Source organism: Camelus ferus, chromosome 27, assembly GCF_009834535.1.
Source record: "Camelus ferus isolate YT-003-E chromosome 27, BCGSAC_Cfer_1.0, whole genome shotgun sequence".
NCBI lineage: Eukaryota > Metazoa > Chordata > Mammalia > Artiodactyla > Camelidae > Camelus > Camelus ferus.
In genome coordinates, this window is record NC_045722.1 from 4697805 (window position 1) to 4709961 (window position 12157).

The 12157-nt window shown below is 50.3% G+C and overlaps 1 protein-coding gene across 3 annotated transcripts; it reads left to right on the plus strand.

The window, feature by feature from the left end:
• The first annotated feature begins 4197 nt into the window (after positions 1-4197).
• On the plus strand, positions 4198-11960 carry MPI (mannose phosphate isomerase). 3 transcript variants are annotated; one of them, XM_006182046.3, is made up of 8 exons: positions 4198-4278; positions 4751-4878; positions 5704-5904; positions 6640-6781; positions 7193-7375; positions 8987-9160; positions 9841-10049; positions 10351-11960. In XM_006182046.3, the coding sequence occupies exons 1-8, from the start codon at positions 4263-4265 to the stop codon at positions 10567-10569; spliced, it is 1272 nt and encodes a 423-aa protein (XP_006182108.2). In that variant the 5' UTR covers positions 4198-4262; the 3' UTR covers positions 10570-11960. The 3 variants fall into 3 exon arrangements, with proteins under 3 accessions (XP_006182108.2, XP_032324928.1, XP_014412542.1); XM_014557056.2 differs by having other exon boundaries at positions 4258-4278; positions 5688-5904; XM_032469037.1 differs by lacking the exon at positions 10351-11960 and having other exon boundaries at positions 9744-9880.
• The last annotated feature ends 197 nt before the right edge of the window (positions 11961-12157 follow it).

The window sequence follows — 12157 nt, forward strand, 5'->3', positions numbered from 1 at the left end:
TCCTCTAGTTAACTCATACTTATCCTTCAAATCCAAGCCTACATGCCCCTTCCTCAGGAGCAGCTTCTCTTCACTATAGATTAGATCAGCCCCTCCCCCACAACATAAACTCTGTATTATCCTGTGCTTTTCTTTCATAACACCTACTGCAGATTGTAAGTCCACACTTATATAGGTGGTTATTTGTTTGTGTCTCTCTCGCACTAGACTGTAAGCTCCACAAGGGTAGGAGTAGCATCTGTTTTGCTCACTCTTGTATTTCTGGCACCAACATAGTACCAAGCACATGATAGGCATGTAGTAAATGTTTACTGTTTCCCTCACCCACTTTTCTGGGTCCAGATCAACATGTCTCCAGGAAATCTCCTCAGGAGGGAGAATGGGAAGAATGGGAAAGGATCTATGTTTGTGTCCCCTTAGAAACTACTTACCCTACCCCCCCACTCCGGCCACCCCTCTAGGGCAGTGTAAGGGAAAACTCTTGTGTTTCTCCTTTACTAGTCAAACAGAACATTTCTCTAACCAGACATGTGACCAAGTCTCTGACACCAGATGGAGGTCATTCAATTCAGTTCTGACACTGTCTACCTGGATAGTAGCTAACATGTCAGATTCACAGGTTAAGTAAGGGCTCAGTCCCACAAGACTGTCCCCACTTCATAGGCTGGAAAGAGAAAGAAAAATGCCATATAGTATCACTTATATGTGGAATCTAAAAAAAAGGACGTAAATTAACTACTTATTATTTATAATTTAGATGACTGATTTCTTGAATATATGTAAGCACATTTGATTGTCCTTTGTAATTGGATCAGTGCATTCTGTTGATTCTTATTTTGTGGTTGGCTTTATTCCTTTGATAACTGTGTAAGTTTAAAAAGCTAAAGCTCTAGGGGGGCAGCTACAGCTCAAGCAGTAGAGTGCATGCTTAGCATACACAAGGTCCTGGGTTCAATCCCCAGTACCTCCTCCAAATATAAATAAATAAATAAACCCAATTACCTCCCCCTCATTAAAAAAAAAAGCTAAAGCTCTAAACTGTTCTTGGAAACAATGAACAGTACATATATGTAAACTAAAAAAATGTGCAATATATCTGTATTTACATGCAATATATTGTATATGTGCAGTCAAATCATAACAATTCTACCTAATATGAAAAGTGAAAAAGATAAATTTACCATTTGAATTTAGAGATGATTATATTCTCAAAAAAAAAAAAAAAAAAAAAAAGACTGTCCCCACTTTAGAGGCCAATTGCAAGGCCCAGGTCATTGTCAGCTGTATTTCTATAATTGAGGTTCCCATGATCCCCTCCCTAGGTTCAATAATTTGCTAGAATGGCTTCCAGAACTCAGGGAAACATGTTTATGGGCTTATTATATAATAAAGGATATGGTAGAGAATATAGATGAACAGCCAGTTGAAGAGATACATGGGGTGAGGTCTGGGTCCTGAGCATAGGAAATTCTTTCCTTGTAGAGCAGAGGTGTGCCATCTTTCTGGTAAGGGGATGTGTTCACCAACCTGGAAGCTCTCTAAACCTAGTAGTTCAGGGATTTTTATGGAGGCTTCACCATGTAGGCATGATGATTGTTAACTCAGTCTCTCCCCTCCCTGTAGGATGGGAGATGTGGCTGAAGGTTCCAAGCTTCTAACCATGGCTTAGTCTTTCTAGTGACCATCCCCTATCCTGCAGCAACCTGGGAGCCCACCAACAGTTGCCTCATTAGGACAAAAAATGCTCCGATCACCTGGGAAATTCCAAGGAACTTAGGAACTCTTTGTCAGGAACCAGGGTCAAAGACCAAATATTAGAACCAAAGATGCCCCTAGCACTCTTACTGTTTAGGAAATTACAACGGTTTTAGGAGCTCTGGTCAGGAGCCAGTTATGTCACAGCATCACAGGCAGCATACAGAGATCTTTGCAGTCTGCAGCCTAAGAGGAGAGCAGTCCACACAACATAAGGCTGTCCTGCCTCCTCCTCATCTGCCCAGCCAAGTACATTGATGGATTGGTGAAGAAAGAATGGAATTTGATATCTTCAGTTTGATGCTTTCCCACTCATCTGTCTCTGAAGACCCCTGAGATCTGTCTGCTTCCCTGTGGAAGCGACATCATGCATTTATTCACTCATTCACTTATTCAACAAGGGAAGATGTATAGCAGGTTGCAACTCTTTGCTCTTGGACCAGTTAACCTCTCTGAGATCCATTTTTCTCATCTCAAAAATGGGGCTAATGGCAGTACCTACCTCATTGGCTTGTCTTGAGAATGAAGTGAGAGAATTCTTGAAAAGGGCTAGCACAGTGTTTAGTACATGACAAACAATGAATGTTAGCTGCTATTACAGCTGGAGCCCTCAACTTGGCACTGACAGAAATGTGAAGCTGAATTAAACACGGTCTAGAAGGAGAGAGAGAGGAAAGCAGATCATCACTAGATAATAAAGTGTGATCAGTTCTATTACAGCTTAACAAGCGAGAGTTAAGGGTGAAAGGTTCTAGGTTCCCCCAAACACCCTAGTTTCCTTTACAGATATATTTTTCTGTGTGTAGGGAGGGTGGTGTGGGGTGGGGGCTCTGCCTGTCCCAACAATCTACGTTCTCCCTTCTCTAGGCAGAGATACTATGAGAAAGTGACTTGGACTTCAGAAATGGTGGTAGTGCGAGGTGCTCCAAGAACCCCCTGTGCCTAGACTAATCCCTCATTCTTCTCTCAGAAGGTTCATATGGCTAGGAGGGGTCCGGGGAGAAGGGATGAGGGGGTTCAAAGGTAGGAGGTTATGTGAGATATGCTGTTTGTATGGTTCTTGTGTTTTCTGTTTTATTATTCCTTGGTGTATGGTGAATCTTCCTTTGAAATGCAGGCTGACTTATTTGAGCCAGGGAATCCTTGGGGATGTCAATGTCCACAGTTGGGCAGAACATTGCAGAGGAAACAGCAGCCCCTCTTTCCCCTGGACATGGATGGTAGAGGCGGTGGGGACAGTGGGGAAGGCGGGGAAGGGAAGGCAGACTCAGGACTGTAGATCCTCACTCCAGGTTCCCTGGAGCTTTGGCTGTTATGTTCCGGGGCCCCTCTGGCTGGCTGCCCTCTTCCTGGGCTGTTGACTGAGGAGGTCCAGTTGTCAGATTCTTTCTCCACAGTATATAGAAAGATTACTTCACGGTCAAGGCTCAGCCCAGCCTTCGCCATGCAGAGCTCCTGGTGACTTCCCCTGACTTTTCTGTCTGTGACTTGTGAGCAGCTCAGTCTGAAGGAGAAGCTGGGGTTTGAGTCCTGCAGTTCTTAAGTCAGGGAGAGTCAGAGGAGCACCAAGAACTGACTGCCTTCCTGAGTCCCACATCATCCCATCTGACCCTCCAACAAGCCGGTCAGCCCAGCATTATTATCCCCAGTTTACAGAGGAAGAAACTCAGACAGATTAAGGGCTTTGCATGTGACATTTGCCATCATCATAAGCATTGGTGAATTCCTGCTGAGATCACAGCAATTCTTTGCTCAAACCTGCTAATGAAAACCCGAAGTCCTCACAATAGTCTACAAAGTTCTGCCTGCTGCCTTTCTTCTCCAGCCACCTCATTTGCGACAGCCCATCCTGCTTACTCTGCTCCAGCCACTCTGGCCTCTTTGCTATTTACTCCAGAATATGACAGGCATATCTCCACGTTCCCACCTCAGGGCCTTTGCTCTAGCTGTATCTTCTGCCCAGAACATTCTCTCTTCACTTCCAAGTCTGAGCTCCCAACTCATCTTCTCAATGAGCCATAACTAGACAACCTTTTAAATTCTACAAACTGCCTTGCACTCCCACCCACTCCCCTTACTTTTTGTAGCACTTACCTTTCAACTTACTATGTGATTTACTTATTGTATTTGTTTGCAGTCTTCCCGTTACCAGAATGTCAGTTCTACAAAGGCAAAGTAATTCTTATCTCGTTCTCGGATGTATCTCCAGCCCTCAGAACAGCCTGCGGCATTTAGCACATTCTCAATAAATATGTGACAGGTGAGTGATGAAGGAAGGAATGCTGAGACCCAAGATTGCGAGCTGGAGGCCTCTAGGCTGGTGGACGGTCCTCCTGAGAGCTGGAGGGTGGGGGGATTCAGAGTGGGAGGGGTGGACGCGCGGGGCGCACGCGCCTCCTAGAAGGCGCTCGAGGAACTACATTTCCCATGAAGCTCCGGGCGCAGAAGGGCCGCGGGTGCTGCCGGGAAAGGTATACGTGAGAGAAGCCAGACCGGGTTCCGCGAGGATGGCCGCTCAACGAGGTGGGCTGTTGGCTGGGGTACCAGCGACTGTGGGGGTGGGTCGCGTCCTCGGACCCTTCCCGACCTGATATGCCAGGTCGAACCCACCTGTAAGGCTCCGCGGAAGGATAAATGGGCGCCGGGTAGACGAGGGGGCACTTAGGTTGGGGATTGAGTCATTATTGCAGCCCTCGAAAGAGGGTCTTGAGAAAGAGGGAGCTGCGCGTTGGTTATTTCGAGACGAGGTGCGGTGGAATAGGTTCCTCCTACTTCCTCCCGGTCATCTCAACACAACTTTCTGCCTCAAGTCAGCAGAAGGTCCTTACTGCCCGTTTTACATCGAGGCCAGCAAAGGAGAAAGGTCTCAGCTAACAGCCTACAAACCTCTTACTGACTCTCCCCAGACAAAACCCTCTGCTCGAGTCTAGTTTCCCGGGAGAAGTGGGGTCAGGCCTCAGGAGTGTGGAAGCTGACTTTCTGTCTGTACCCCCAGTATTCCCACTGTCCTGTGTGGTGCAGCAGTATGCCTGGGGGAAGATGGGTTCTAACAGTGAAGTGGCTCGGCTGCTGGCCAGCAGTGACCCACTGACTCGGATCTCAGAGGACAAGCCATATGCAGAGGTGAGACCTGGGCTGTATTTCAGCTTACTTTAGCAACAGCTGAGACCAAGGGACTCTTCCACTTAAAGGGCCAGAGGCAAGTCATGTGGATTGGCTGGAAAGGGGAGGCAGCAAAGAAGGAGGAGGCCCTCTTGGCTCTTCAGATCTGTGCAGGTCAATGAATCCAGACGGTAGCACCAAAAGAAGTCAGGTTTTGTCATAGTAGACTGGGATTTCCAGTACCCTCTTGCTTCCCTCAAGAACGCTCAGCACTTGCTAAATTTTATTTTAATTTATCTTATTTTACCTATATTTTTAGCACTTACTGAATTTAATTCAGCCCTCCTTGACAATTAAAATTTTTACTTTGACTAACTTTGACATTTTTAATAATCTAAAATGTATCTTTCTTCTGCCCATTTAGCAGAGAAAAAGCCAAAGCACAGGAAGACTTTAGCCTCTGCTTCTGAGACTGCAATAAATGAATTTACTTAAACCCCTCACAGAGCCATTTGAGAGTCAGAGCTTTTCACTGACCGTGACAGTGCAAGTGTCGTTCACCTCACTGGACAGATGAGGAAACTGAGACCCAGAGACTGGGCATAACTACCCCAAGCCTCCACAGCTGGTTGGAGCCAGAGCCTGGACTAGAGTGTTGGTCTCCTGACCCCCGATGTTCTGGGGTCTGCTGCCCTGATGTGTGTCTGTGATGGAATTTATACCCAGTCTTGGGAGGCCCATCTCAGGAATCAGCTGCCCTATGGGGTGCACAGGGTAATGAATTGGGTCACCAGCTGTTGGTGCCAGATTCTTCCTTTTTCCCTCCCAAGTTTCCTGTTTTTACAGCTGTGGATGGGGACCCACCCTCGAGGAGATGCCAAGATTCTTGACAACTGCATCTCACAGAAGACCCTGGGCCAATGGATTGCTGAGAACCAGGACTGCTTGGGCTCAAAGGTCAAGGATACCTTTAATGGCAAGCTGCCCTTCCTCTTCAAAGTGCTCTCGGTTGAAACGGCCCTGTCCATCCAGGCACATCCTAATAAGGTACAGGATCAGTGTAGGTTGCAGAGGTCAGGTAGAGAAAAGCATATGTCAAGGCCCTCCCACAACTTTTACTGCAGCTTTTACCACCCCACCCCCACCGCTCCCTGCCCAATGCCAGGCTCCAGACCAAAACTAAATCCAGGCCTGACAACTTTCAGTTTAGCTCTGCAAGGCCAGCTGCTGGTAAGTGGACAGCTGACCAGCCTGTGCCAGGGGAGTTTTTCCAAGCTTGTTCCTGGCCGCCCCTCAGTCAGCCCAGGACTATTTATGTCTGCCATTTTCCACTTGGCTTTCTGGGAGATGTCACCTAGGACAGGGCAGGTACCCTAGTCATTGCCTCAGCTCCACTTCCATAGTCTTTTCTGCACAAGCCTGTGAGTCACAGCCTAAGGATTTTTCTGTCCAGAGTCCTCATTTCTAGATGGGGAAAGTAACGCCCAGAGAAGAGGGATTGACCCAGAGTCACACGGCTTATTAATGTCGGAGCTTGGCTTGGTGTTTGGGTTTCCTGATTTGCAAGCCAGGCTTCATAAATTTGTCCCAGCTCTCCCCCAGATTTAGCCCACCTGCCTGTGTTGGCTGAACCCCAAGTTTCCGAATTATGCCTTGACTGGGCTCATTGCCAGGGGTTAGAAGCCACTGCTGCCTGGCGACTGGGGAGGGTAGTGGGACTGGTGTCCTGCTATGTGATGGCTGTACCATGACCATCCTCCTCTTCCCCTGGCCATCCCACAGGAGCTGGCAGAGAAGCTGCACCTCCAGGCTCCACAGCACTACCCTGATGCCAACCATAAGCCAGAGATTGCCATTGCCCTCACCTCCTTCCAGGGCTTATGTGGCTTCCGGCCAGTTGAGGAGATTGTCACCTTTCTGACAAGTAAGGTTGGGCAAAATGCTGAAAGCATGCGCAATGGGCCTAGAATGCATGGGGGAGCCCAGGGCAGAGCTGGAACAGTAGCAGAGAACAGAAGAATGTCACAGGAATAGAGGGGCTGGCTGACCTCATGAATTCCTTTTTTTAAATTTTTACTGAAGTATAGTTGATTTACCATTTGGTTAATTTGACCTCATGAATTCTTGAAGCCTTTGGAGCAGGCCCATGAGACCAGGCTCAGGTGTGGTTGCTGAGGGCTGGTGGCGAGCAGTCGCTTTGACTGCAGAGCTTGCATAGCATTGCCTGGCTTCTTGGTTAGGGATGATATGGGGGGGGGGGCTTCTCCAGCTTCCCACTTTTTTGGGCTCCATCTTAACCATTCCTGATATGGGCCCCGGCCTGACCTTCCTGCAGAGGTGCCTGAGTTCCAGTTTCTAATTGGAGATAATGCAGCCACACAGCTGAAGCAGAGCATGAGCTGCGACTCCCAGGCTGTGGCCTCTGCCCTGCAGAGCTGTTTCTCCCACCTGATGAAAAGTGAGAAGAAGGTAGTGGTGGAGCAGCTCAACCTGTTGGTGAAGCGGATCTCCCAGCAAGGTGGGTGTCTTAGGCCTGGGTCGGTGTCCCATCGTGGGCCCCTGGCACAGACACTAGGCTGGGGGGATAGTGCTCTGTCTCCCCTTGCTCAAGGAGAACACAAAGATGGGCCTGACTTAGATGGCCTGTTAATGACTTAGCACTTCCCCCGTCTCTGTGGAGCAGGGCCCTAGGTTGAGTGCTGCTTGCTAATCGTCCGTCTTCTCTAGATGGTTGGAGACAGGTTGTCCTGGAAGACTATTAAAATGTCTCAAGTCCAGAGCTCTCAATCAGTAGATCTTTCCTTAAATACCTGCTCTGTGCCCAACCTTGTGCTAACTAAGGAGAGTTCAGGAAATGACTGTGATGGGTGTGGTTGTGTCACCTTTTGGTTGGGGAGTCAATACATCCTGCCAGTGAAAAACGAGGCAGGATGGACTCTCTGCTAGGAGCTTATGTGGCACACGTGATGAGGCCTAGCCCGTTCTCCAGGCGACCCCAGAAGTCTTCTGGTTCTGTCTCTACATTTCCCCTGCAACCTTTGAGCCACAAGGATCTATTTATTTCACCCAACCTTACCCTACTTTTTTTTTGGTGTTTTCTTGGCTGGCATGCCCCTCCCTTGAGGGCTTCCGGCACTCACAGCAGAGCTGATTACTTCTGCCTGGAGCTCCCGTAACACCTGTTCATACGTCAGGTACAGCCCTGAGCACCTGTGAGTAGGTGTCACCACATGCACATGTTGTTAAAACTGGGCTTTTCTCTAGGCTGGGCACCTGTCTCCTTGACCTTTGTGTGCCCCCAGTGCTTAGCACAGAATAGGCATTAAGACTCAGAACAACCCTCCAATCCAGACCGGCTGGTTTCTTCATGTCGCACTGATACGCTCTGCTGTTACTCCCCCTTCCCTGCACACTCAGGGAAACTCGGCTTACCGCCCTTCCTCGCCACTCTAGCCCAGGCTGAGCTCACTCTCCCCTGGTCAGTCTCCAGGACACAGTTTAGCTGTTGGTTGCATTCTGCCTCTTGCTGTCTGGGGCGACCAACCATTTCAGTTTACCTGGGACTGAATGATTTTTGGTACTAAGAAAGGGGGAAGGCCTGGGCTAACTGGGACAGTTAGGAACCCTTGGGTTATCTCCTAAATAGATTTTGAGCTCCTCCCTGAGCAGTGGTTCTCAACCAGGCAATCTCCAGGTTGGCAATCTGGAGATATGTTTGCTTGTCAAACCTGGGTTTGGGGCGCCAGTGGTATGTGGGTAGAGGTCAGGGATGCAGCTAAACATCTTACAACGCACAGAACAGCTCCAACAGAGACTTATTTGGCCCAAATGTCAGTAATGCTGAGGCTGAGAACCACTGTCCAAAAGGACGACACTCTAGCCCTCAGTGCCTAGCATAGTGGTGGGCATGTAGAACGTCAAGATGGGGGAGATGGCATCTGTGTGGCTGGAGTATCAAGGAAGCCTGGCCCCCAAGGGCTGAGATGTGACTATGCGCACATGCCCACCAATTTCTGGACTCCTGTGGGCAGGGACTTGCCCAGGACTCTCCCTGGCCAGGGTGGGGCTGTGACCACCAGCGAGTGTTCGAGTGTTCCTAAGTGGCCTTGGGGGGCTCTGTGACCCTCAGTGGCTGCTGGAAACAACATGGAGGACGTCTGTGGGGAGCTCTTGCTGCAGCTGCACCAGCAGTACCCAGGTGACATTGGATGCTTTGCCATCTACTTCCTGAACCTGCTTACCCTGAAGCCGGGGGAGGCCATGTTTCTGGAGGCCAACGTGCCCCATGCCTACCTGAAAGGAGGTGAGCCCCATTTCGGCAGTGAGCCCCACTGCATCCCCCTCAGGCCTTGTTTCCCCATCTGGACAAAAGCAGGAGGGACTGGTCAAGGAGACCACCTTTAAGTCCTGTCAAGCTCTGACCTCCCAGGGTTCCTGGGGTCAGCAGGAAAGTGACCAACAGGGATGATGTTGGTGTTGGACACTGCCTGGATCCTCACATCAACCCTGTGAGGTCATGACACTCTCATGTTAAGCCCTGTAAATGTGTGGGAACAACCTGAATCCAGGCTGTATCGGATCAAGGCCACTGTTCTCCCCCCTGCATCACACTGCCTTCCCATGTCTGTCCTAGCTACGCAGAGCTTTTATGTTAAAATACACATTGCCACAGAAGCATGTCACGTTTTCACTGTTGGCTGTTTATCTACTCATGGACAGGATTCTATGGTAGAAGGGGAGAGTACGAAGTGTCGGGAGGGTTGGGTTTCCCCCAGGGGTTAATATGACTCCCCCTGACAATGTGGGTGACATGTCATCTGTTTTTGTTATATCTAAGCCCATTCTCACAGAAATTGCAATTCACATATTTTTACCTAATTCTGCAGGGGGCTCGTGGTGCTCAGGTTAGGAGGCCCAGCCCTGAAGAGCCAAACTCCAAGGCATCCTTCATTAGCTTAGCACATGACAACTGTCTGTCCCCAGACTGTGTGGAGTGCATGGCATGTTCAGACAACACAGTGCGTGCTGGCCTAACACCTAAGTTCATCGATGTGCCAACTCTGTGTGAAATGCTCAGCTATACCCCCAGCCCCAGCCAGGACAGGCTCTTTCCTCCAGCCCGGAGCCAGGAAGACCCCTACCTCTTTATCTATGATCCTCCTGTGCCAGACTTCACTGTTATGAAGATGGAGGTGAGTAGGGGGTATGGTGGGTGTCTTTTGTGTGCTGGGAAGAATCCTGGCAAGGGCCACAATGTGGAGTGTACCGGGGCTGGATTTCCTCTCTGTCAAGCTCACGTGGTCGGGCATGGCTGCGGGGCCTGCCCACTCTGCTCTGGACCAGGGACCAGACAAGGGCTTCCATGCTGACGAGAGCCTGAGTAGTGAGGGAGGTGTCAGAGCTCTCCCTTTCACTGCCCTTGGGGTTGTCCTGGGCCCCCTGTGACCTGACGGCAGCTCAGACTACTCCATCCAGCGGTTTCTTCCTGCCCAGGTTCCTGGCTCCATCACTGAATACAAGGTCTTGGCCCTGGACTCCGCCAGCATCCTCCTGATGGTGCAGGGGACAGTGACAGCCAGCACCCCCACAGCCCAGGCAGCAATCCCCCTGCAGCGTGGTGGGGTGCTCTTCATTGGAGCCAATGAATGTGTCTCACTGAAGCTCACTGTGCCTAAGGACTTGCTGATGTTCCGTGCCTGCTGTCTGCTGTAGAGGCCACAGCCTTCCTGGCTCTCCTCTGCCAGTCACCCTAATCCTGGCCAGCCTCACATCCTCAAGCCCAGCCCGGACCCCTTCCCTGCTCTGGGCTCTTTGGGTATACCCGGAAAGAGCTGGGGTAGAGCAGTACACTTGAAGAGGCAGTGACTCCTGAGCAGGCTGAACCATCTTCCTCCCGGTAGGAGGGGCCCACGAAGGACTAAGGCTGACAGTCCCCTTGTATCCCCCCCGCACTTGGACCGGTCTCTTCTCAGCGCAGGAAGCAGCAGCTCTGTGCCGGCCTCGGCAGTAGGCGGGCTGATGAGATCTATGAATAGCTCAGCATCGGTCACAGCAAGAAGGGAGGTAATGGTTTGTGAGAACAGGGTTCTGGCCCTGGGACTGCCCGTTTTCTCAGCTGCAGAGGGAAAAGGGGAGGCCTGTGGACTAACACTGCTCTCACTCTGGCTGTGTCAAAGCAATTAAAGATCACTTGTGTTGAAGCCTGTGGGCTAAACAGCACTCAGCCTTTGCCATTCCAGTCTCTGAAGTGGGCTGAAAGAGCCCTCCCTGGATGCTGCCCAGGTTTTGCTTTATTCCTGTCAGGCAGCTCCCTGGGGTGGGCAGGCTAGACTCAGAGGCCTTTTATAGGAAGGCGTGGGAGAGGTGGCCCTCTGAGCCTCAGCTGCAGGGCTTGCAGGCACGCTGGGGGCCCTCCGGCCCAGCAGCCAGTGGAGGGTGGGTCCAGGGATAGGCACTGTCAGTGCAAGATCCTTCTCTCCAGCGTTTCAGCTGACCTTAGGGCAGGGATCAGCAGGCTAAGGCCAGCAGGCTGGACCCGGCCACGTCCATCCATTTACATGCCGTCCGGCTGCTCTCAGGCTGCAATGGCAAAGTGAGTAGGTGTGCCAGGCGGTGTGCCCTGCAAAGCCAAGTGTACTGACTGGCTCTTCACAGAGAAAGTTTGTCAGCCACTTCTCCAGAGCACACTCAGTCACTGGATAGAGGGACCCAGGGACAGGACAGTCCAGTCCAGTTAGTGCTAAGAGGAGAAACACAGCTACTTTTTTCCTACCCTGGTGGGAACTACCTGGGAAACCATCTACTCTCCCCGGGCCTCCCCTCCAGGTCACACCTCTGCAGGAGACTGCACAGCTGTCTGTTGTGCCACTGAAGTTTCTGACCAGCAGTCTTAGGTCCTGTCCCCCAGACTAAGCAGAGACCCAGGTTGGTGGCTTCTTCCTGTGGGGTAGGGGATTAAACTCACACAAAAGGATCTTTGGGGGCGGCTGCCCACACTAGAACTGTACAGATGGAATTCTAGGAAACTACCTTCCAGTTAGCCAATCTGTTCTGGGTTTTATTTTTTTGGCCTCCAATAAATTTTTTTCAGCTTGAAAAAAAAACAAACCTGGGAATAAAGAGTCTGCCAAAGGGAACTCATTCTAAACAGAAGTGATATGCAAAGGCCTGTTCCAGCCATGGTCTCCAGTGAACAGGCCTGAAAATGATGCCCGCTGGGAACAGGAGAAAGGAGAGGTCCTTAGAAGAATGTCACAGTTGGGGCTATTAGGCTATTGTTCATTTCAGAACTCAGGAGCAG